Source organism: Cygnus olor, chromosome 12 (assembly GCF_009769625.2).
Source record: "Cygnus olor isolate bCygOlo1 chromosome 12, bCygOlo1.pri.v2, whole genome shotgun sequence".
Lineage (NCBI taxonomy): Eukaryota > Metazoa > Chordata > Aves > Anseriformes > Anatidae > Cygnus > Cygnus olor.
Window position 1 is genome coordinate 13,925,410 of NC_049180.1, and position 25,919 is coordinate 13,951,328.

Here is a 25,919-nt window from a genome sequence, read left to right on the forward strand (position 1 = left end):
CAAATCGTTTCTCCTGGCAAATAACATGAGATCTGTAGCCAAGCCAACGTACGGTTAGACTTTTCAAAACCTTGCCAGCGATGTGCAGCCCTGAGGTCTGGCCAGGCCTTGTTCATCTGTGCTGGCCGGCTTTTGGGGCAAGAATATTCCAAAACAACACGTCAAGTGCTTTGACAAACCTGACGCTGCTGTGCCGGGCATCCCACAGGCTCTCAGCAGGTGGATTCACACTGGTGACTTGCAAACCTCCCAGCGCAAGGTGTGTGGCACGTGTTCCCTCTGCATGATGCTGCGTATTTATTCACAGCTCTGTGAGATCGGCTGCAGTGCATTTTCATTCTGTGTATTGTTCTCTGGGGCTGGTGATGCCATCGCATTGTGCTGAGTTTTTAAGAGTGCGAGCAGCACTGCTGATGTGACTCCCTGGGAGCCTACTTTCCACTAGCCCGGGATAAAATTCAGTGGTTTGTTCTCTGTCGGACGCACACGTGTGCAGGGAGACAGGCACGCTGACAGCGATGGGGTTAGTATAGCTGGGACACTGCAAAGCTATGCAGGATTCACCCAGCTCTCTGGTGATGGATGGGTACTCCAGCAATGTGCCAGCCTTCCTCACCAAGCTCTGGACGCTGGTGGAAGATCCCGAAACAAACCATCTCATCTGCTGGAGTACGGTAAGTGCAGCGAGTGCCGGTTGCCACTTGAAGTGCCTTAAAAGGTGTCTAGAACTGAACCCTATAAAAATCCAGGCTCCTTAAGAGTGAAAAGTTTTCCACCTTGCTTCAATCTGTGGTCCCCAAAGTTTTCTAGGAAAGATGCAGAGCCCTTAAAGAATTTAGCTGATGTTTGTGTTACTTCACCAGGGTTTCTTAGCAGCCTCTCACAAGTGCCTTGGAAGTAGGCAGCAAATTGCCACAGCCAGCCTTCAGACCGCAATCTGAAGCCTATGGCTTAACCAGATCTCAGATTGGCCCCTTAAATTATTTAGCATTTTGCAAGGGCTTTACTCAACTTTTCATCTAGCCTGTGTGATGGTTGTGGTGTGTTTTGTCTGTATGGCTCCTTAGTGATAGATTGCTTTGTTTTGGCTTCTTATTTGTCACAGAGGTTTTAATATACTGAGTGAAATCAGAGAATAAAAATGATTTATCTGTCCCCCTGGTACAGCATTTTGAAACCACACTGTATTTTTGACCTGAGTAAGACTTGCTGCAAATAATGTCATGATTTGTCTTCAGCAGGGACTTAGAGAAGTTGTGTGCATAAACTTGTTCTCCAAAAATAAGAATCTATAACAAGAGGAGATTTAAAGGGAGAAAAAAAGTCTAAAGCAGTCTTTTTGCCATGTGTTTTTGTCCAATACAGTTTTCAAACAAAACTTGGGATGGAATTTAAGCTACATTTTTATCCAAGGGAATGGTTGCTTTCTAAAGCTGGTATTGCATGTCCATACCTCCCAGAACCCCTAAGTTTTCGTACCGTGTGTTTAGAACAAGGACTTTCAAACTAGCAAAGATTATCTAACATGTATAAATAGCTCCTCTGTTACATGCACATTATTCCACATGTTGTAGTTAGGTTGAGAGTTATTTCTCACCTCCCACACTATGCTCTGCTTTCCTGCAGCCTTACAGCTACCTGCTTGGGCAAAGCTTTTAGATTCTAAGGCTCCCATGTTGCATCCTCCTCTTCTACCCATCAGTGGTGTTGGAGCTGAGGAGTTGTGTGTGTCTGAGATTTCTGGACGTAATCAGAGCTCTTGGTAAATAGGATGTGTAAAGAGCAACTGAGTAAACTGTGGGTCTTATAGCCTGAAGGAGCAGAGATGGAGAGGAAACATGGTAATGCTTTATATGTACAGTAAAGGCTGGTTTAAGGTTAAAAAGAAAAGTCTGCCTTCTGTCCGTGCCGGATGGGACAAGAAGTAATGACGTTAATTTTTGAAGTGGAAGATTCAGTTAGGAAAAACTTCTAGGAAATCCCTGGGGTAGTTTGCCTGGGCAGGGCAGAGGGTCTGTGGCCCATGGCTCTGCCAAGACCAGGTAAGATGAGCATCTGCCAAGGCTGACAGGCTGTAGAGACAGTTTTGCCTTGGGCAGAGAAGACTGTTGAAGTGTCTCCCAGCTTGTGCTCTTACGATGTAAGGCCACCAGGGCACGGCTGCTGTATGGGAACATGCTGGCACATGCACAGTGTGTCAGTGAACACGCAGCATCTCCAAAGTCTCTTTGCCTGTAGGGCCTTTCCACTCTCCTCCTCTCTCCAAAACCAGTCCGATGTGAAACAACCCCCGAGCTGACACATCACTTGGCTGCAGGTAATGACACCGGACACAGCAGGAGGGTGACGGTGGCTATGCTGGGCTCTGCCAACACCACACACACCCTGGCATCTTTAGCTAGCCGTCCCTTAAAACTCAGCTGCAGCTGAGTTGGTAAATCCAGCTCAAATATCTGTTGCTGCCTTTTCCCTGGCAGAGGTCTCTGCATCTTGCCCGTCCTTCCCTGAAGCAGTGATGGGCTTAGGCTGCACAGGCTCCCCAGGCAGCTCTTAGCAGCTCTTGCTCTCTACACAAGCAAAGCCAATGTAAGCCCCTAGAAGATATGGTTCTCTGCAAGTTTACAAAATGTTATGTGCACCCCAAACTCCACGTTTGATATCATGGTTCTTCCAAACTCCCCTGGCTGCCCCCATCCATCCAGAGCAGAGATGAGATTTAAGGAAGTCCCCCTGTCCCCATATACTGGAGACACTGATGCTGTTAAGGTCAGGGATTCAGAAAAGGCTGTTTCTAAGTGTCAATTGCAGATGAAAATTAATTGCCAATTCTTCTGTCCCTTGAAAAGGTCATGTGGATTTTTGTTTGCAAAACGTTTTGGGACAGCTTCAGTGCACTGTTTCTCACAGGCCAGCAAGGAAAGCACATGAGCTGCAGCGTGCCTGCCCCTGTCAGTGATCCCAGTCTGGTTTGTGTTGTTTTGCAATCACAACTCCTGGTGATGCAACCTAAAAGATGATCTTTTATCCAGTTAAAATGCATGTTGCTAGCTTGAGCTGTAAAGCATGACTGTTACAACTTGTATGCTACGTTCAGCCAAGTTTGGGGTTGCATTTGTGGCTGTATGTTTCAAAAATAACCAGGAGAAGGTCTGTAGAGCTTCTGCATCAGTGCAGTATCTCCAGGGATGATTTGCTGTCTTGCCTTGCTGTGTTTCTTGTGCCATGTCTCTGGGCAGTGCTCCCTCAAGGACTGTTGTGCTCTGAAGCAGATGGGTCAGACCTGTGCAAGCAGATTGAGGGATTGTGATGGTAATTTCCACTTTCCATGACCTTCTTCGGACACCAGTCTTTCTATGAGGCCCACACAAGAAGAGGCAGCAATCATGAGCTACGAGCATTTTGGATGTAAATGTCTGTAGTTTCTTTCTCTCATCTGAGGCCTTGAATCAAGCAGTGGCAAAGCTAATTCAAAAAGGATCAGAAACACAGTCATAGAGGACTGACTGTACAAGGACTGAAAGGAGCACATCATTCACTAAAAGTTGTTGTCAATCTTCACACCTTCAAGGTGACAATTCAGAGCATGACTAGTCCTGCTGTAGGACTCAAGGGAATCACCTCCTCCTGGTCTCCCCTTGTGGTCAGGGCATTCTTCTGACTTCCCCGATCCTTCTCGCCTTTGCAGAATGGCACCAGCTTCCATGTGTTTGACCAAGGACGGTTTGCCAAAGAGGTGCTGCCCAAGTATTTCAAACACAACAACATGGCCAGTTTCGTCCGGCAGCTGAACATGTGTAAGTTCAAACTCCACTTCCTAGGTGACGTGGGTCCCACAAGACACGGGGAGAGTGGTAGAAAGCTGGGGTAGTACAGGAAGCATGGAAGAGAACTGTAGACAGAAATGCTGAGAGTTCACATATACACGTATATGTTATAGATTTTGCCAAAGAGGACCTTTCACTTAGATCCCAGGAGAGCAATGTCCTTGTATATGAAATTTCTGCTAGATTCAATCATAAACTGTGGCTAAGAAATTTCAGCTACTGGGTTTTCTGCTTCCCTTCCATCAATTTGATCACCCATTATTATTTCTTTACTATTTCATGCTGTATGGGACTTTATCTAGCAGCCTGATACTGTGAAATCTCCTTCAGAAACTGCTTTTCTTGAGTGTAGTATGCCCAGAGCTTATCCGTTCTCCCGGCCCTATTGCTGAACTAAGAACAGGCAGTATTTCTCCCTGCAAACCTCGCTAATGAGGCATTTTCATCCCTTAATGGAGATTTAGGTGTAGCTGTCAGCCACATCTAGACCATATTTGTATTAAACTTGGTTCTTTTCTGATAGTTTTCAGAAGTACAGTTTTCTATTGATGACTAATTCACTAAGTTCCTTGGTAAAGTTTTCTCTTTGCTATTTAAGCATACAATAGCAGTGTTGTAAATATGAGGCCAGTTCTAAGGCAGTTTAGTGGCGTAGAAAGCCTTTTAGGACTTCAGAGAAGTATCCAAAGTAGATTTCCATCACCTTTGACGGGGCAGGAGGCAGGGAGGAGGGCCTTGGTCTATTGGCCCTTCACCCACATGCTCTCTACGCAGATGGCTTCAGGAAGGTGGTGAACATCGAGCAAGGGGGGCTCGTCAAGCCCGAGCGGGACGACACTGAGTTCCAGCACCTCTGCTTCCTGCAGGGCCACGAGCACCTCCTGGAGCACATCAAGAGGAAGGTGAGGGGATGCCGGGTGGAGGGACACGCAGGGTGGGGCCCCCTTGAGAGCCCCTCAACTGGTGCCTTAAGGGCTGAGGCGGGAAGGCTCAAGGCGGGAAAGCTGAGGCAGCAGCAGTGACCCTACCCTTCCAGAAGGTTCCAGAAAGGCTGTGTGGTAGTTTTTGAAACACCCGAACATTGGGGACATCAAAACATCCAGTGAGCCTCTCAAATGGTGCTTTAAAGGCTGTGGCAGGAAGGCTCAAGGCGGGAAGGCTGAGACAGCAGCAGTGCCCCCCAACCCCTTCCAGAAGGTTCCAGAAGAGCCATGTGGTGGTTTCTGAAACACCCAGACATTTGGGATGTCAAAACATCTCTTAACAGTATGCCCCAAAACTTAATTAACACTCTGTGTAGAGATGTAACTCCCTTGGTTCATTTTTAAATCTGTTGTCTCTTTTAATTTGGTTTTCCCTTGGCTTTCTGCTAGGAGAGAAGTAGTGAATACTTGCGTCCTGTACCTCAGATGTCTCGAGCAGAAAATGCCATGCTTCTTCCCAAGCAAGAGCCTTTTTGTGCCTGTCACTGTGGCTCTCCACCCTGCACCTAACGCTCCTACATCTGTTTTTTTGGGGAGATTGACCAGAACAGCCCTATAATTAAGACGTGGTCATTACATGGATTTCTATCACCACAACTGCTTTGTTCTCTTCATGATACCTAAAATACTTGTTTGCTCTTGGACCACGGGCTGGCATGCTGTAGACTGCTCAGCATAACTGCAAGATCACCTTGTGATCTGGTTTCTAACCTGGGATTGATTTTCATCAGTTTTTCTTTTGGTTGGTTATGGTTTTGGTTTTGGTTTGTTTGTTGGATTTTTCTCTGCATTGCTTAGTGTCATGAGATCTTTGTATAGTGCTGCACAGCCAGGCTTGCTTTGCACCACTCTCTGGTTTTGAATCATTATCCCCTTTTCTAGATAAGTACAACATATCTCCTGGGTCTCCCAACACTCATCTCTTGTTGTTTTAGAAGTGGTAACCTACTCCTGCCGTCTGCTTGCTACCTTTTAACAGGTTATTAACCTTCCCCTAAAGAATTGTTCTCTTACTGAATTAGCACATTGACTTCGGAAAGGAAATTCAGCAAAAGCATTCTGGAAATCCAAGCGTAATATATCAATTTGAAACAGTTCCTCAGGTTTATTTCTGTAAAGCACAAGACTGAATTCAGGATCTCTATAGATTAAAAGGAAATAATTAATCAAATGACCTAGTTCAATTCTTCCCTGTTCCTCACAATGCCATTTTTTCCGAGTTGACTTGAAATACATCCCTAGTGGAGAATATCCTGCTTCCAACCCTCTGTATGAAAGCATTTTTCCTGCTCTTTTCTGTATTTTATTCCGTTGGCCCATGCAGTAATACCTAGACACTTGTGAATGTATTGCCTGTCCCAGTATTTCAGCACATCAGAGCCTGGCTGGTAGAAGTCCTGCACTCAAGCCACAGCAATGACTGTGTCTGTCCACAGCCCTTCCTGTGTTGGTAAAATCCACTTTGGACTTTTTCTTCCTCAGGTGTCAGTAGTGAAAAGTGAGGAGACCAAGATGCGCCAGGAGGACCTCAGCAGGTTGCTATATGAAGTACAGATACTGAGAAGTCAGCAGGAGAACATGGAGTGTCAAGTTCAGGACATGAAGCAGTGAGTTGAATCCTACTCAGGCTGCTTCTTTTCGGGCATTTGCTTCTCGAGAGATGTTGGTCTTGGGGAATGCTTGAAAGGAGGAGCCTTACACACCTCCCTCCCAGGGAGCATATACTGAGTCAGAGCAATCTTTGACTAAGAATCTCCTCTTTGCTTAAATATTTTCGTCCTAACTTTGAAAACATGAGTTTTTGTTATTTATATATCCTCTTAGCAGTAAGCATGAACAGAGCAAATGCTGACGCAGGCATATATCTTAAGACTGTTGTGCTAGCGCCTGATGTATCTAAACAGCTGACCTTCGTTTTAGTCATAGGGACTAGATCTGTTGACACGACAACATGTAGGATTTCTGTGCAGAGTTCCCGATGAGGTACAAAATGCAAATTAATCCTCAGCCTCTCTGTCTTCTGTGGAAGGTAGACATCCATATTTTCCCTTTATAGATGAGGTGAGCACAGAGAAGGCCACACAGGAAGTATATGTATATTCTGGGGACTTAGATAACTGTGTTTCCTCCAGATAGAAATGATGGTAAAAAGAGGTATGTAACTCTTTCTCACCCCTAGGAGAGAAAGCAGTGGCAGATTTGCAGTGGTACTCTATTCAACTGTTTAAAAGTCAGAAATATATCTGTCATCCTCAACATCCAAAATATAGGCCTGACCTAAAGAATATAAGAATACTAGAGTGGCTGTAGTTTAGATCATTGGACCCCTCTCTCTCTGAAGACTGTCTTCTGACAAGGCCAAAATTGTTGTGTAAGAGCAAGACAGGCATATGCAGTACTACTTGCATGCAGTCACCTGACCCTCCAGCTGTCTGAGACTGGGATTTTCTGAGTCAGACATGGTCACTAGGAATTTAGTAAATGGATAGCATTTTATAAATCATACATCTGGAGAGGTTTTTATTTGCATCCAGAATTTTAATTCTTATAAAACACTTAGATTTTTTTTTCATTTCTTCTTTAAACAACAGGACTCAGAAGCTTTTTTTATAATGAAAGCTGAGATTCATGTATCGTTAGATGAACCTGACATCCTAGACCTTGAGAGAACATCAGATACTGAAAAACTTCATTGCAGTCCAGCACCTTAAGTGCAATAGCTAAATATTTTAATCCTTCCTCAGTTTTTAATGCTGTTGTGGTTTAACCTGGCCGGCAGCTAAGCACCACACAGCCATTTGCTCACCCTCTCCCCTCCCTCTCCGGGATGGGGGAGAGAAACGGGAAAGTGAAGCCTGTGGGTTGAGATAAAGACAGTTTATTAAGACAGGAAAATAATAATAATAATAATAATAATAATAATAATAATAATGTGTACAAAACAAGTGATGCACAATGCCATTGCTCATCACCTGCTGACCGATGCCCAGCCTATCCCTGAGCAGCTGGCCGCCCCCACCCTGGCTAGCCACCCCTATATATTGTTTAGCATGATGTCATATGGTATGGAATACCCCTTTGGCCAGTTTGGGTCAGCTGTCCTGGGTCTGTCCCCTCCCAGCTCCTGCTGCACTCCCAGCCTGCCTGTTGGCAGGACAGAGAGAGAAGCTGGAAAGTCCTTGGCTTGGTGTAAGCACTGCTCTGCAACAATTAAAACATCAGCATGTTATCAACAGTCTTCTCATCCTAATCCAAAACATAGCACCCTACCAGCTACTAGGAGGAAAATTAACTCTATCCTAGCTGAAACCAGGACAAATGCCTTCCACGCTTAGCATATGTGTGAAATCACATTGTGAAATCCAGGTACAGTGGCAATAAAGAGTATTACCACCTAAAGGATATGTAGCAAAAGGCTTTATAAATTGCACATATGTGGGAGGTTTTGCTGGCCTGTCAGTTTTGGTACATCCATACACTCTTGAGATAAATTCACTGGCAAAACCTTTTGCAGCACAGACTTGGCTGGATTCCAGATCTGGAGGCAGCACAGCAAATAAACGCTGCATCTCCCTCATCCCACCTCCTGGGGCTGAATGTTCAAGGCAGCCCATAACTCCCCTGGGTGCTGCATTTGCAGACAGAAACCTAGGCCTATATATGCTCTGTGCAATTGCAAGCTGGACGTAAAATGTGCTGGATGAAATCAGTGACTCCCACTGATAAAGTCACTACATGCATCCTAGTTCAAGGCTCTCGGATGTGAAAGCATCCCTTTAGCTACTCTGGTGACTCCCAAACATGCCTTTGTACCTCCACATGCATGAGGTCCGAGCAGGCAGAATACACAGAATACACACTCTCTATACTTAGGATCTCTTGGTCTTTGGGAGCAGTAGTAGAGAGGCTGGGCTTTCTTTGCCCCAGCAGGAAGAACAGTCTTGATGATCCAAATCTTTCAAAATCACAAATTTGACCCTGTTGAAATTCTGAGTTTGGCCTAAACGTTCCACCCAAACCAAACGTGTGTCCTCCCATTACCCTCCCCTATATATGCTGGCTTCTCTTTATTTGTTTCTCCTCCAAGCTTTGCTCTGTAGTTCTGAAATGGAGGAAAAACAAGGAAAGCAATCCTGTGACCCTGGGTGGGATATCTGGAAAGTGCCAAGTGCTGCAACGGTCCCAAAGAGAGACAAACTTTACCGGGTTGGGCCTACTGTGTATCATAGCAGCACCATGGGCTGTTGGAATATTTCTGTGCTAAAAGAAAGTTTCTGTTTCACTTTCAGGCAAAATGAAGTTCTTTGGCGGGAAGTTGTTTCTCTCCGGCAGAACCACTCACAGCAGCAGAAGGTGATCAACAAGGTAGTGATTGTATAAACTCGAAACTCACTTGTACTGCACAATGTATGTCCTCCTCTGATTTGTCTTGTCCCATAATCTTCTCCACACTGTGATACTACAGTATATGTATTTTCCCTTTCTTTCTAATTGCATGATGCTCCTGCTTGTCCTATGGGCAATGGTCATTAACAAAGCATAGATCATACCCTAGAGCAAAAGATTTTAATTTACCTGTCAGTCCATGCTGTGATGTTAGTAATCACTTTTCTGTCCAAGCCCTGAGCAAGAGAGCACAGCTTTCACTGAATGCCCTGTATGAGACCATCCTTGTTGTGGTGGTACCAATGCCTTAGGGCTTCCCTAACCTTTCCTTTTCTTCCGTACAACAGAGGAGCCTCCCCATGCTGCCAGCACGGAGGCCGCAGAACTGGCTAGCCATTTCCCCAGGGGGAACCTCCAGCAACTGTGGCATTTTAAGGGAGCCACCTCCCTTAATCTCTACCATGACCTGAACAGAAGAGGCCTCTCCAGTGATTCCCAGATGGTGCTGATGTGACTGAGCACATCACATTTCCCGGTCCCTCTGAGAGCCATGTTCTGACCATCACGTGGCATCACAGTCATAGGACTGGATAGAAGTGCATGAGGCTGTCAAAGCTTCCTCCAGCTCTGAGGCTGGACCAGCCACACCACTCATTGTAGGGGCATTTATGCAACCCCATTTTGTTACATTTAGCAATGAGTAAGAGGCAGCTGTGGTATATAATAATAATGCTCTCTTTGTTAGGAGGTCAAAGCAGAGCTCAAGCTGACCTGGGAATATGTTGCTAAATGATTCCTCTTCAAAGCCATACTGCATCGTGTTTATTGTCTGGTTTTATCAACACTGACCTTCACAGGGCTGAAAAACTCAACCAAAAGAGCTGAGACCCCCATCCAGGGTCTCCCCTAGAAAGTTTCCGTTTTAACTTGCAAAGTCTTTATTAGATTTTCTAAAGCCTCTTATAAAGGGCTCTGAAAACTTTTACGAAGGCCAAGTCTAAATCCAGGTTTGGTTGGGTACTTCACAGTCGTGTTCCCAGGTTGGATAGGGCTCGTTGGAGTTCTGCATGCACAGGAGTGGAGAGAGCAAGCACTGAGAGTGTGCATCTAGCCACCTTCACTCAATGGGCTGTACTCATTCGAGAGTCCTGTTTCAGGCTCCGGTACCTCCTGCAGTTTGGTTCCCATATTTCATGGCTGCTCCCAGCTTCGGGGTGGTGTCAGGAGGGAGGAATGTGTGAGGTGAGAGCGAGGAGTGCTGAATCACTCTGCTGATTAACACCGGATTGTGATCTCTCCTGACAGCTGATTCAGTTTCTGTTTGGCCAGCTCCAATCAAACCCCAGTGGCGCTGGGATAAAGAGGAAGCTGTAAGTACCCTTGTGTGGTGCACACACGCTCACTGACGGGTGCATAATGCTGCCCCCTCGCTAAAAGCACAAGCTCAGCTCGGCCAGGCAGGCGGTCACCGGACCAGGGCACCATGGTAATGGGGAATGAATGGGCTGAACTGCCGAGTCAGACCTGCTGACATGCCCCATTCAGTGGTCTTTAGAGAAGCACCGTGTCAGCTCGTGACCTTTATTTGGGGAATACAGTGCGGGATGGGAGATGGGAACACTCAGTGGGAGGAGAAAGGGCAGGACCCCAGTGCTGGTCCCATAGGCACCAGTTTTGCCACTTGTCATCAGCAGGAGCAGGGCTGGGGCCAGCCAGACCACAGGCACCTTTTATTTGACCCACAGTCACTGAACGAGGTGTGTATCTGACACAGGCTTGGTGACCTTCAGGAACCTGCCTCCAGTTCCACCTTTATTACTTTGTGGCCTTAGGCAAGTCAGAAACTTCTCCGTGCCTCAAAGGAGACATCCCAAGAATGGCTGCTCTAGGGGGTTGATTTTCTTTAATCAGTGTCCTCATTCTTTGCTGAAACTTCATGTCAGGATTGTAAAGGAAACAGGATTTGATGAAGGAACCTGTAGTCTGTCTGTACAAGTAAGCTGGATATGCTCACCTCTGCCTATCCCCTCTACCAAGCCTTCTGGAAGGGATATACACTGCTCAGAGAATGGTAGCAAAGAAGGAGGTTCAAGGGGAGAACATCAACTGCTCTGGCTCATTGAGGTACATGAGCGAAGAGATTTTCTTCCTGTAGAGTGGGGAAGCAGAGAAATGAGATGCTAGATTTGATCTCTGATTTCCATGGTCAGTGCCATGCCCTCCCTGCAAGGGCTTTGCAGCCCAAGAAATGTCATAGACCACTGCTGTGGGGAAAAAAAGCAAATCATTAGTGAGAGACTGGGCTGAAAGGAGCAGAAGAGCACAGAACTACTTGCACAGCAAATATATTGGCCTCCTTATAGAGAGGGATCCTGCTGATACAACCCCGCTGCAATTTGCACAGTGTTGTACCTGTTAATTGAGTTTCTGCTTCCTTGGAAGCGTGAAGGGCTGTCCTCAAGGCACCTTAGTTCTTATGTCTATATCTGCACCTTTAGTGCTTTATCTTTCACAGTCTTGCTTTCCTGCTTCCCTTTTAAATTCCACCAGAAAGTTGTATCATGCAGCCCAGAGCAGCTGGGCACAGACCAGAGGACTGCCAGCTGGTAGATTTGGACAGGATGGCTTGATCAGTAGGTCCTGCAGGCACGCCTGACCTGGGAGGCTGTTAGATGGGTTAGGCACCAAAGTATTTTGGTAACAAATGTTGGATAGGGAGATTCATTTGTTGCTCATGGAGCAGGGAGCTGGACACTTGCGAAGTAATTGTCACAGGGCCGGCTATGATACCTTGGTTTGTGCTAAAGAGTAGCTTATGCCATAACAAGGTCAGTGTCGGGATGATTCAAATATTCTTTCTCATTCTTTATCTTTTGTTAATGTCATGGGATAGAAGAAGACTGTTAATCAGCATGAGTCCTGCTGTATAATGTATAATCCCTTTGCTGTGGGATCTAATTGCAGTCTGAGCAAACCCATAATTTCTCCCAACGTACCTATTTCCAGCGTCTGTAGGATGAAGGGAGCTAGGATGTTTTTCCATCACACCTGTTAGATATGACTATAGAAAAAACCTGTTGACTTTCCCTGATGCCCTCAGCCAAAGTGCTGTCTTCTAAATGGACACTGAGGATGCTTTTCCTGACTGTGGGTCAGTGGGAGGAGGAGAGGGATGTGCTAGGCTGCTTTACAGAATCAGCACAGCAGTAACAACAGTGGGTGTGAAGCAGAATGCACCAGTTCCCAGTTTCTCTGGGACTGTATTGCAGTGTTGGTAACATCTCCATCACAAAAACAAGCATGAGGAAGGGCAGTGCCATTTTGAGGCTTCTGCTGGTTTCAGGTTTTTACTAAAACTTTTTTTTTTTGATTGTGAGTCCAGGTATTGTCACCTTATCTGGGAAACAAGTAGTGCTCGATGTATGTTATTTGACTTGCCTCTTTCAAGTAAGATCTAGAAAACCCAGATCCTCTCTTCTCTGCATGGCTGTTAAAGACCCTTTTTAATGGTGACCTCCTCCAAGACTGCTGCTTCCCTTCCTTCTGTGTAACACTGAACAAGAGCATACCTTACACCTGAGGAAAAACACAGTAACCAGGGGAAACAACCCTTGGCCGAAAGATGTTTCTTTTCTGAGCAGTCATTGACCAGTCAGTCAGTACACGCTGGGAAAACAAACCTCTTGTTTCTCTTCACAGGCCTCTGATGCTCGACAATGGGTTGGCACAAGTGTCCAAGTTCAGCCGACATTTGCCTACGGACCCCCTCCACGACCCCTATTTCATACAGTCGGTAGGTTTACTCCAGCCTCTGGGCTTTGGGGAATTTCTTTGGCCAAGGGTGGGAGGAAAATGTTTGAGGCAATAATAAGGACTTCAGAGTAAAGAGTTTGGCAAGAGTCTGGCAGTGAAGAAGAGAAGAGAAGAGGTCTGCAAAGCGGAGTGACATTTATTATTCCTTTAGCTCCTCATTTCCAGGGAGAGACGGTGCTTGCACACGCTCGTGCTGCCATAGTCTGTGGCTGGCACAGTATAAGAGCTGAGCAGTCTAGGCAAAATGTCAGGCACGGTAAAACCTCTCAGTAGGTGACACTTCAGTCACAATGCTTGTTTTACACCTGCACCTCTGTGTGGTTAGAGGAGAGACCAGAGGAACTTATAAGGTTGTACAGTAGCTAAGAGCTTTCTACTTTCCTGTACAGGGAGGACTCAAGGGCACAGTGGGTAAACTCCCTGAGATAGGGCCCTGTACTTTGCCTGTTGCCACAGAAATCAGTGATAATTTGGGCTGCTTTTTTCCAGTGAGCTGCGGCCCTGTAGCAAGTAAGGGGATAGGATGGCAGTACTTTCAGACAGGGTTCCAGGAGAGACTGCACGCTACCATCCAGAACTGTTGGGCAGGACTTTTGGAGGATGGGGCTGGGTGAAAAGTTTTCTCTTACAAATCAGTAAGCTGCCTCTCCCCCTTCTTGGGCAAGTGGAGAACCAGCTGACTTATTAGTGCTCTTTACCACCGCAGAAGGATAAATCTGTATTATTTTTGCTTTCCTCTTAGCCATCGACAGAACCTGCCTCTTGCTTAAACAGCCCTGCAATTGTTGGAGGACCCATCATATCTGATGTTACTGAAACATCACCATCTAACATAATAAATATGCAGTCCCCTTCTGATAACGACAGGTAAACATCTTTGGGTTTGAAAACGGGCAGAATTGGGCGTGGACAAGAGTAACTTCACAAGAGTGTTTCCTCGCTGTAATTCTACAAGTTTGTGTCTGAGGTGCAAAATTCTATAGACGTGATGGAATGGAATACTTTTCACAGAATCACAGAATCATCTAGGTTGGAAGAGACCTCCAAGATCACCTAGTCCAACCTGTGACCTAACACTAACAAGTCCTCCACTAAACCACTAAACCATATCACTAAGCTCTACATCTAAACGTCTTTAAAAGACCTCCAGTTTGGAATGTGAGTCAGATTTTCAGAACTAGGTAGGGTTAATAACAGCATGACTTTTAAAACAAAGTCATGGGTTTCATGCTGAGAACTTCCACTCCCTTCCTTGGGAAGTATTCCATGTTTCTTTATATTTTTGTTCTCAAGACAGTGACTGTCTGGACTTTCTCAAAGAATGAGATACCAAATTTGTTGGGTTTGTTGAGAGAAAGAGAGGAAGTTTTCTCTTTTCTTTGACAAAGAAAAAACAGAATCAAACTGTACATCTTTCTGCTAATGAGAACAGAAAGGTTGCATCACAACTTCCGATGTTTGACAACTTTTCTGTGAAAAGGTCCCAGTAACTTAAGAATTGAATGCAGAGGTATTTTAGTGCTTATCTCTTCCTGCCACGCACATTCAGTGTACTTAGGGCTAGCAGCAGAATAGCTACAACTATGTCAGTGGAAAGTAAGTAGACAGATGAATCATGGAAACAGTTTCTCAGGCGTAGAGGCAAGGCAGCTATACCCTAGAAATTGTCTGTAAATCTACCTAATAATTGAAACCACAGTCATAAAATTAGCTCGAAGCATATAAAGAGCTCCAGTTAAAAAAAAAAAGCATGCTGAAAGCCATTTCTAAAGCAGAAATTTTTTTAATATTATCTTCAATTTGCTTAATTCAGCTAATTACTGAGTGCCACCTGGTGGCCTCTGATCTGTGCTGTCTGCATGGCTCGTGAAGAGAATCTGAGCCATAATGAGTTCAGGAGTGTGGTACTTGCTAAATCAACACGAGCTTCTGGTAGGAGTTTAGGATTCATAAGATGAAAAGATGATCTAAAAAAAAACGCCCCGGAGGGCTTTGTAGTGTCGCATACCTCCCACATGTGGGACATGTCCACGTGTTGTCTTGCAGCAAAGCTAGTCCATAAGTGCTGTAAAATATTTTCTCAACGTGGCTTCCTGCGCACAGTGCCTCTTTATCTGCATGCCATTGTCATTTTGGCTCCAGTTGTGCAGATTCTCAGGGAACTGTAAAGTTTCCTATAGGTGTCACAGGGTAGATTTTTATACACAAAATTGGAATGTTCAAACCTTTGATATAACATGTCCTTCTAGGAGTAACATGGAGTGCTTCTCCCACTGAAAAAAGGCAAACCTCTGCTTCCAAAAAAGTAAAAGATCTGGCTGGGCCTGTCAAATCTTAATAGCCTCTGTCCCAAATGCTGCCAGGCCACAAGATCCTCTCCTGTGTCACTGGGATCTTTAGGGAGCTTTCTGGTCCAGTACTAACCCCAGCATGGGGAGGTCTTTCTGATCCCCTTCCTGTCTTTAGGGTGGAGGCTTCTACTTTTCTTGGGTCCCTCTCTAGCCCAGTGACCATTTACCTGTATCAAGTCTAACTTTTCTGATGAATGATGAACACAGGAAAGTGTATTTTCCATATTTGCAAGACAATCTAATGGAGTAAATTGATTATAGCCATGACGGATGAAGTGAGTGAAAGTATTCCAGCTGAGCATGTTTCTGATATGCCTCTTTACAGCTCTGCTGTAAAAGGGACCCCAGGATGGGCCCCTTCTAGCACTTCTGTGGGTGGATGCCCAGCCTTGATCTGGTAGTTTCAGTCTTCCAAGCTTGTGTTTGTCTACTGCTTCTGGCTGTGCCCCAAAAACCTGCTTCACTACAACAGAGCCCTGTGCATGCACATGCTGGAAGCTTGGTAAAATATAGCTGCTGATCCCATGCTCCTTGGAGATTTTCCACCAGCATTGACCTGCCTTGGAGATTGCAAAAGGGAAAACAGGGTTGCTGGGAGAGTTTATTTGCCTGTCTGGGGAATGGAAAGACTTCACGGGGCAGTTTGAGAAGGGGAGACAAGCCCTCATGCTATTGCCCTTCCCAGTAGATCGAGGCCTTTGTGGAGCAGACATGTGTAGTGCTAAGTCTTGTCTCTGATACAGGGAGAAGTGCCTCATGCTGATCAAGGAAGAGCCAGTGAGCCCTGGAATGAAAGCCACCACCGAGCCCGACGTGCCAGGCTGCCGGGCCTGCCCTGAGCCCCCCGTGCTCCCAGTCTCCATGGTTCAGTCTGTGCTGGAAGGCAAAGGCAGCTGTGGTGCAGTCCCACCAGGGACCTCACAGCCGCCAGAGAGAAGAGGCAGAAGAGCACTGCTGGACAGGTGAGGGGAGAAAGGGAGAGCTGTGGCCCTGGGTGTTTCATGGCCCTCTCTTTCCATTACCAGGGAGTTGGGTAATTCAACAAAAGTCGAAGGAGGTTGATTTTGTCACCTCATGCAACCTTGTGAGCTCCTTCCTGTCCCTGTGGCACCTGCTTAGGGGGCCCTTGAAGCCCAGGGGACAGTTCACAGGGTTAGGGGGCCTGTGAATGACTTGCTTGAAGGCCGCAGTAGAGCGAGAGCTGTCAGAGCATGCACATCAGCCATAGGAACAGGAAGAGGCTTTCTGTAGTGAGGGGCATTTGCCCCAGGGCCGTGTGAAAGCTGGAGCCCAGACTAGCATCAGTGTCTGCTGACTTGTAGGCCACTGGGCCCGATGACATCCCCAATAGCTCACGATGCCTCTCGTTTGCCTTGCTGAGTCTTCAGTTACAGAAACTCTCACAGAAATATTTGTGTCTGGCGTACCGATACACAGACAGCGATGTTAGAGGACAGTTCACCATCATCTGCACTATCGTAAGGCATATAAGCGATAAGGCAGCAAAGAATTTGCCCTAGATTTGGGCTTAAGAAGGAAATCCTTTGCTCCCTTGCTCCCTTTCTTTTCCTATTCTATGCTGGGCAATCAGATAGGGTCTCTTCTTTTTAGTCTGCTCTCCCTTTGCATCTCCTGTCACCTTTCCAAGGTGCCTCTCCTTAGTCAGTGCTAGATCTGCCTTCAGGGGGCAACCAGTCCCTTTGGCACCATCCCATGGGCCATGTGGTTCTGGGGAGGTACTGGGAGGCTGACACTGCAAGAAATTGCAGCTTCCCCATCTCTGACTGAGAGTAAAAACCTGTGAAACTTAGCTGGGTTTGCTGGGCTCGTCTCCTTTAAGTGGAGAGGCTCAGTAAAATGCTAGGCACTCCAAAGCATGGCTTTATGAAGGAAAAAAATAAAAATTCATAAAAATCATGGCTTGAAATCAGGAAATAGCAAGTGAGGTCACGCACAGGGATGGAGAGCTGGGAGCTTGTGTTCACTGAGTGCAGAAGTCTGTTACAAAGGAACGGAAGTTTTGTTGTTTTGAAGCCAGGTCATGTAAATATCTTGCATATGAAGGGCAGAGAGAATGATTCCCTCTTGCAAGGGGGATTAGCACAGGGTTATTAAGCATGGTGGATGAAATGGCAGTTAACTACAGAATATGTTCTTGATGGCATCTGCATATGGTGTAAGGAGGATTGGGAGGAAAAAGCAAAGCAAAACAAAACAAAAGTTATCAGAAAGGTGTGTAGTTTCCTTTGGGACCTACAGAGAACCAAATTCCTCTTTCTGAATCCTATTGGCTGCTTAAAAACATTTTGTTAGAAGAAAAATCACTTCTTTTTTATTTTAAAGAGTCTGGATTTGAAGAGAAATTTTTATACTTTTGGGGGATTAAACACAGCAGGGTCTCATGGTTGCTCCTTTAGCTGAACGTCTCAGGTACATGCCTGCTGGTAGAAGTCACTCCCTTAAGAGCCATTAGTTAACAGTAATTTAGCCATCTTGGACTCAGGATGATGGGCTTGTAGCTGGTTCTGGATCCCAACTTCCTCTCTAGAAGGATTTCCTTTAAGGAAAGCTTTAATTTTCCTAATCTTAAGGAGATTTGTGCAGACTGTCCGTCCCCAGACCACATACATCACCCAGGAGAGGAGTAGTCTCATTCATTGACCATCAGCCCAGTCTCCTGTGTGCTCTTTTGGGTTATATTTCTGAGATTAATCCAAGTGAAGTGGCATAAACCCGGGCTGACAGTGGACTCTTGTTTTTCTAATTGTGTTTTAAACATACACATTCACATAGGAAGGCTTCTCAGTCCTGCTTTCTCTATGGATCTATGCAAGACTCATGCGTGGCAATGTTTTCCCTTGTCTTTTCTCAGAACAGATATTTCAGACCCCTTGGAGGGCACCGACTGGAGTTTGGAAGGGGTGCAGCTGCTGCTGCGGAGCCAGCAGTACGGCCTGGAGCCTGCCAGCCTCCTGGACGTGAGTGCCAGCCCCTCTGCCCGGGCAGCAATGAGAAGAGTTGAGAGGGAGCCAGCGGTACCTTTGGGCTGTAAAACAGATGGACCATGAGGCTTAGTCTTATGCAGCCTTGTGTGGCACTTTAACTGTCCCAGGCTGCCAAAGAAACAGAGCTCTTCTTTGAGCTGCTCATAGGAAATGGCAGGATTTCAGGCTTTAAATGATACTTTGAAAATTTCTTGTGGAAATGCACATATTTAAACTTTTAGGAGCACAAAACGGTGCATTTGGTAAAGGTAACATCATGAGACCTAACACATCCACACACGATAGGTTTATTATGAGTCTCTAGCTGGCTTGGTAATTGTTTTGGCCGGGTTAGTTTATTTTTTGCATTTTCTGCATCTTAGATACTCTGAGATTGTGCTCATCTCTACTACCTTCCCCTTTTCCTCACATTCTGGGAAATGCAGCCAGTGCCAAATTCTCTCTGCTAAGATCTCTTTTTGTCTGCAGTTCTCAGGTCAATTTTGTCTAGAAATGGATGGTAGCTTTTTTTCTTAAGTATGTATGCAGATACATAAAGATTGAATTCTCTTTCACTCTCTCTCTTGTGCATACAGTTAGTATATGAAAGGTTTTTGCCAGTAATCAAATAACTTTGTATGTAGTGAAAGAATCTGTCAAAGATATGCTCCTTTGAGAAGACACTTCAGATGCAGGCACACGGTAAACTTGCATGGATAAACAGGGATGAAAAATCCTAAAAAATTGATCTTATTCACTTAAAGCCAGTTCCAAAGCACGTGTGATTGATTTTGACCTTACAGAAAGCTTTTCTAATGGCCTGCTCTGTCACTGGCTCCGCTGGTTTCTGTTTCTTATTTCTTATTAGGAGGTGTTTTCCTGTTACTGGCACACTTTTCTCTCTCTGTGCAACTGAACGCCACAAGAGCGAGAATGAATCATAAAACTGTACCCCAGCTCAAGAGCTGCTTTTCCCAGATTGCTCAGGCTTCTCACAAAATTGGTGCGCCTTTCAGTGCCCTAATTGTATTTTTCTCCCAACAGGTCTGTAATCCCAATTTATCTATGAGTGAGTGGAATTTGGCTGAAATGGAAGCCAGTCTGTCCCCGGTAAGAGACATGTATTTCTGAGAAAATAGTAATGTAAATATGAAGCAGCGTTTCCTGTAGGCAGAGCTTGAGCTTAACTGAAGAAAGCTCAGTTTCTTTATAGCCAGAGGGCAGAGTGTGGTAAAGCAGTGTGAGTAAAGCATCCCCTGGGGTTAGGCTGAGGGTGCTGCCTTGTACTTCTCACCTGTCTTTCCCACTCAGCCAGAGAGCTGGTTTAAGAGACGGGTTTTGATGATGTCCTGGAGTCCTTGATTGAAGCTGGCTGCTCCAGGCCCTCTCAGTCTGGGTGTTACTTCCTAATAATACCATAGATTCATAAAGTGCCTTTTGCTGAAGTTCTTTACAAACTGTGCCTTTACAAAACAAAGCCATCCCTGTACGTTTCAGGAGCAGCAAAACCACACGTCATTAGAACAGCAGCTTGTACGCACCCACACAGAAGAAACTAGGAGGAATTCAGTTTGGTGGGTTTTGTTTGGAACTGACATTGAAACAGGCATTTCTAAGGAGCATATAATGATTAGATAAAAGTGATTTCTTTCTTTTTTTTTTTCCCAGTTTGACTGGGGGTGATTTTTCAAAGCCCTCACTGCCAGCTGTGTGGGATAAAGACTTGGATGTTTCTGCCACTTTTACAGAAGTGCAAGCCAAGTGCACTCTATTCTAATGAAGTGCCAGATTTCTATAAACATTCCTCATGATAACACTATCCTTTTTAGGTTTTGATTTAATAATTTTGAATTTACTAGGCTGTTGCATTTCCTGAGGGTTAGGAAGGAGATTCTCTAAAGGGTCAGATAATATTTGCAAGTCTTGGAAGCAAGGATTGGAAGCAAGGTCTCTTTTAAAATGGATTGCATGAAAAAAAAAGGCTGAGAGGCTGCTGCAGCGTTGAATAGTTCAGTCTTTGAGTCCACTGAATTTCACAGCACGTGGTGCAGTCTGCCCCTAGGATTACATCTCCATTAGCTCTCTCCCTGTCAGATGTATCTGCCCTTGAGCACATGCTGCTGACTGTTTTTACAACGTGCAGATGAGTTTGGGAGGATAGCTGGCATTGCTGGTGGATGTAATGCAGCATTGATGAAGTGCTGATTTTCAGAAGTGGCCTAGTTCTAACAAGCTCCCCTGTCTTTGTATAATTGTACATTGTAGTTTATATTTTTGCATCAAGATGCAGCGACTCACGGTGGATCTGGAGAAGAATGCAACTGAGCTGTCATCAAAAGTGTTCAACCCTTCATTTAACAACGCCTGCCCAGGTAGGAGCACTGGCAGCTCTTGCAGAGGTGGGAATAGGGATGTAATTAGGGTGTTAAACACGTCAGCAGCTGTATGGGTCCTGTATTTCCTCTGGCTTCTGATGCAGAGATGATCTCATAGCTGCCAGCAGCCAGAGGAATGCTTATTTCTCAGTTTCACCAGACCTGAAGGGAAATGTTCAGCTGATCTTTCTCCCCCTTAGTGACTGATGAAGTGTATCAGTGACCTTAAGTATGAATCTAGAAGTGTTTGCCTGGTCTTGGAATAGTGATATATTATTATTTTCACGTGTATTTATCTGGGCTGGACCTGGAAGAGAAGCTTTTGAGAGCCTTATTCTTGTGCATAGCCACCTGATCCCACCCCAGTGTTTTAAAGTACAGTTCAAGGACTTCCAGTCTCTGCCTTGAGCTCAGCATCTTGCATGAGCAACAAAGGCTTTAAAGCCCAGCAATACTGGAGAGAATTATTCAGCAGGTTGGGGCTGAAATGCACAAGGGGAGCATCCCCTCTTTGCAAAGCCTTTCTTTTCCATGCAGTGGTACAATGCTGGAATAATGGGGCAATCAGCAGGTGTCTCCTCCTGCAAAGGTAAGGAAAAACAGACAGTTCTCGAGTGAAGGTGAAGAGAAGCTGCTCTTGCCCACTTCTCCATGCCTCCAGCTATTTGGTCATACCTCTTTCACCTCTTGTGAGGCATCTCACTATTCAGGCAGAACCCAGCTAGGCAACCCACAGAGACTCCCACTGATTTTCATGGGCTTTGGAGTGAGTCTGTGTTTGATTCAAATGTTTCCAAGCACTTTTTGCCTTGAATGAGGTCCTTCACCTCCTGTTGCAGCTGTGGTTTGCCACTTTTCAGTTCTCCTTCCATAAAGGCTGGTAATATGCCTTCCAGAAACTGAGCTTTTTGTTATCTGTTTGCATTCCTAGGGAAAGATGTCGTTCTTGAAAGCACCCAGCAGTTCCTCGCTGATCGTCAGTCCGTCTTTGGAAGTGACATCATCAGCTTGCCTGAAAATTCATCTCTTTATGTTCCCCCTGAAAATATGGCTTCCTACCTGTCCTCTGTGGGCGTCCAAGGGGATATCCCCTTAAACCTGAGCTCTTCCACTGACAACAACCAGTGATGTAGCTTCCAAGACATCACCTCCCTCCCACCCATCCAAGCATCCACAGGTTTGAATGTAAAGAAACAAAAGTGACTCAGAAACCCACAAAAGAGTTGTTGTGACCTTTCTTTTTGATTAGATGGAAATGGTCAGTAGTTGTTGCATTACCTGCTCTGCCCCTGGATTTCAGTGTTTGTCCAGGATAATGATTTTAAAACAAAATGCTGCTCCTGGTGCTTGTTCCTATTTGGGGCAAGAACTCGGTAGCTGTTTTTCTTGAAAATGCTTTTACAAATTTCAAACCTTCTAAGAAAATTTGGGTGACAAGTAGCTTAAAAGTCCATCAAGGACATCCTAAAATAAAGTAATCCCAATCAGTGTCTGCAATGGCAAACTGTTGGATTTTACTGGGGCAGCACAGATCAGCTAAGAGATTCATGACCCTTCTGAATGCGTTTTTTTTTTTTATAAGTAGGAAATTAATTCTGTGTGCCAGACCAATGCTCTAAAATTATTCTCTTATTATCCTTTTTCTGTTTTTTATGGGATGTGCTTGTGCCTCTCCCTTATCTTCCCGGGATGAGTTAGGAAAATGAAGATCCCTCAGATTGTGCAGAAGATAGTTTTCTGAGTGACCTCTCCAAGAATGTGTCTCTGGCCCCAGGGGAGCTACAGACCATTGCAGACCCCACAAACATCCCATCCTGAGTTGAGAGGGTTGTTGTTTTTTCCCCCGATTTATTTTCTCTAACGTAAAGGCAGGGCACTCCATTCTTTAGAACAGAATAAGGGATAGACTCTTCTGTACACGCAGTTTTCCATTTTCAAACAGGACTGAGAGGGCGCTGTCCTGGTTTTAATGCTGGCTGAGTATTTCATGTCCAGTCCGATTATATTTTTCCTTGGCCTTGACCTGTTCTATTTCCCCTGAAGATGTGCCTGTTGGTTTATTAATGTTTGAAATCTGATGAACCGGTTTAATTGATCGGAGCCCCTTTTTAGAAGGACTCTCAGCTGCAGGTACCTGCTCAGTGTAGGACAGAGGCAGAGGGGTTAGTCCGCCGCGTCCCACTAACTTTTCTTCTGTCCTTTGTGCATCTGAGACCAGCCTCCAAAGGTTGAATTAATCTTCCTCTTCCATGTGGTTTCTGACAACTGAGTTTCTCAACAAAGCAGAGCTTTGTTTTTTTATGCTGTAGTTCTAATGAGAACATATTATTTATCTCAGTATCCTCTAATTGAGTTGCTTTTCCTTAAGAAAGCTACCCAAATGCAGTTAGACCCAGGAAATTCACCTAACTCAGGCCTTCTAAGGGCTTGGACAGGGAAGTATAAACCATGCCAATGTTATTTGAAGAAATGCTCTGCTAACTTTCATTGCTATGATGATTCTATGTACTAAATCATATTTCTGAGCATCTAGAATGGTCAAGCAACATCCACACAAAAATGTAGGATGAATGCAAGCTCAAATTCTCATTAATAATAGATGCATTTTTAAATGGACTTCCCTGTCACAGCCCATTTCTCCATCCATTTTTCAGTGTGTGAACAGATGTGAACAGTTCAGAAACACTCACTTCTGAGCCCATTTTTTCCCAGCTAGCTACCACGTGCTGGGAGCTCTGTCACCACTATAGTGGTACAGACTTTGCAGAAGTGATGTTGTGAGAGCTTCTGAATTAATTCCATCCACTGTTTTTTGTGTTCAGGACTAAGGGAAAATTCTGGCAACCCCCACTGGCCTAGTATTTAGATGATGGTCTTGAGTGTAGCATGGACAGGGTTTCATTTTTGACAGATTTGTGCTTAGGAAGCTCATCTAGATCAGCCGATTTGCCACTGTATTTTGTCATTTCCAGCAATGGAAACCATGTTGAGTTGCAGTCTGTTTGCTTCTTTTCTCAAAGGAAATTGAAAACTCTCTGGTGTCTCTTATCACCTGATGGAGTATGTTATCCCTGTTCAGGTTTTACATCCTTCTTTGAACCTTCAGATGCTAGATTGCCTTAATGTTAACACTGAATGTATTGATTCAATAAGGTATTTTAAGCAGATGTGTAACTTCAAGCTTTTGAGCAGTTTTCCTTATTTTTATCAAGTCTATCATATGCCTGAAGTTGGATGTGTGCTTGAGTGTCTTACTGGATTGTCTAGTTGTGGTTGAAAAATGAACCATCTTAGGAGAGCTACTTGTAAGCAGACAAAGGTGAAGCTCAGTCATCGAGGGGGCCTGGCACCATCTTAGACTGCAGCATTTTTATAGGGTTAAGTGGCAGGCTGCACTCGCTGTGAGCAGCCACTCCTGAATGGTTCCTGGGTTTTTCTTTAGGCTTTTTGCTCTGCTATAAACATGAGATCGGAGATTGATGGAGTGTGGGTAACCTCCAGGAGCAGCATTTAAGAACCACTCCTGTGAAGAAGCAGGCTTATGTTCCTTGGCTTTTTACATCGTTAATTTTACTTGAAGGTGATGTGCTGAGACTGTGTTTTTGCACTATGCTGTACATTTGTAAAGTTTTACAGAAAACACTAATTAAATATGTTTCCTTTTTCTCATTTAGTCCTGTTCTGGCATTTCTTTCACTACTTTCTCTCTACCCCTTACTCCTCTCCTCCTTCCCAAGTCCTCCCTGGTAAGTGAAAGTATCTTCCAGAAATTGAAGAGATTCATTTGTGAGATAAAGTAGGGCCCACTGATGGACTGAGATCATCTATGTTAAAAAACAGGAGCTGGAGAGACCTAGCATGTCAAGCTAGCAAGCAGCTGAATTTTTTAGTCAAAAGTGCTGGTCAGTGTGGGTATATTTGACATAAGGTCAGGCTCAGAGTAAAGAAATCTATAGTTCCTGAAATCTGACCAGCAATTTTGAATCATTTTTTTCTTGCTTTCAGTGATAATAAAAGCTCAAACTTCATTCTTGGAATTACTTTTTGTAAATCCTTTGTTTATAAATGGTTTCTCTTTTTTGTTCATTTGTTTGGTTCAGTGAGATTTGATAATAGGCTCCTTCCTGCTTATTTCATCTTAGTAAAATAGGCAATGTCAGGACAGTAAAAGATGCAAACTTGATGTGATAGCTCAACAAGAAGGTGGGTTTCCTCATCTTACTGTGAGTCTGCAGTTCACTGCTCTGCTCTCTTGAGCTCAGCAATGTGGTACTGTTGGACCAGTATCTAAAAACGGGTCACCGTGCTCTTCTCCCATCCTGACCTGGCGATGAGGCTGGCTGTGACAGGTCCCCTGTGCGATGCCCAGCACAATTTTAGCCTGTGCTGACAGAGGTGTCAAAGGCATGAGCCCTGGAGCTGAGGCCCCGTGTTTGAGGGGGCTCAGCACCAGCACAGGCAGTCAGGAGCCCCGCACCAGGCTACTGCACGTGCAGGCAATGCAAAAGGTGATCATGCTTAGTGAAATTGCATCCTGCACGTGCTGACCTTGCTGTTCACGCTGTGATGTAAAATCCTCTATGCATGCACAATGTACAAATACATTTTGATAGCACTGTGGAAACAGCACAAAAATACGTGAGGCAACGGCCTCAAAGTAGAGCTTATCCATCCTTCTGTCAGAGAAGGGAAGCAGATCACAAATTTTGTTGGAATAATTTACAGCTTTATAAAGAGAAGATTCTTGTGAAGACACTTTAGCACAAACCTGTTTTCTACTACAGAAGGGGCAGAAGGAAAGAAAAAAAAGGTGGGGTGGGGGAGCAAGGAGAAGGAAGGAGAGAGAAGCCAGTTCAGGAGTCACTGCTGTCGTCTTCCATTTCAGTTTGGCACAAAACTGCCACGGGAAAATAAAAGAGAAGCTAATGAAAGAGAATTCCTTTGGTCTGCTTATTAATAGCAAAACTGTCTACTACTGACTGGCTGGCTATTTTTATATTTGAAATCCAGATCCTGAGACATGTATCACACGGAAAAATAAGGAAAATGGCAGACATAAGTAGATGTTTCACCACAGATTGCCCTAGAAGGTAAAAACATGTTTTCCATGCATGGATGCTATTTCCACATCTATTTTTGCATAAGCAATTATAATGTCTATGAATATTAGATTCTTAAAATATCATTAGAAGCAATCTTGATC

General features: G+C 44.8%; 1 protein-coding gene across 2 annotated transcripts; it reads left to right on the top strand.

Annotated features, from left to right (window-relative positions):
* Positions 1–67: 67 nt before the first annotated feature.
* HSF4 (heat shock transcription factor 4) lies at positions 68–25,855 on the top strand. 2 transcript variants are annotated; one of them, XM_040570749.1, is made up of 13 exons: positions 68–674; positions 3,686–3,794; positions 4,599–4,726; positions 6,290–6,414; positions 9,097–9,172; positions 10,499–10,563; positions 12,893–12,986; positions 13,749–13,873; positions 16,101–16,319; positions 18,230–18,335; positions 19,386–19,451; positions 20,626–20,713; positions 21,648–25,855. In XM_040570749.1, the coding sequence occupies exons 1-13, from the start codon at positions 552–554 to the stop codon at positions 21,842–21,844; spliced, it is 1,521 nt and encodes a 506-aa protein (XP_040426683.1). In that variant the 5' UTR covers positions 68–551; the 3' UTR covers positions 21,845–25,855. The 2 variants fall into 2 exon arrangements, with proteins under 2 accessions (XP_040426683.1, XP_040426684.1); XM_040570750.1 differs by having other exon boundaries at positions 20,607–20,713; positions 21,648–21,777.
* Positions 25,856–25,919: the final 64 nt, after the last annotated feature.

Bases quoted from the DNA above. Each gene is read 5' to 3' on its own strand.
- HSF4 (XM_040570749.1), top strand. From the start codon at position 552: ATGCAGGATTCACCCAGCTCTCTGGTGATGGATGGGTACTCCAGCAAT. The intron at 6,415-9,096 runs GTGAGTTGAATC...TTTCACTTTCAG, and splicing joins CAAGTTCAGGACATGAAGCA to GCAAAATGAAGTTCTTTGGC. The intron at 19,452-20,625 runs GTAAGAGACATG...TTTTGCATCAAG, and splicing joins TGGAAGCCAGTCTGTCCCCG to ATGCAGCGACTCACGGTGGA.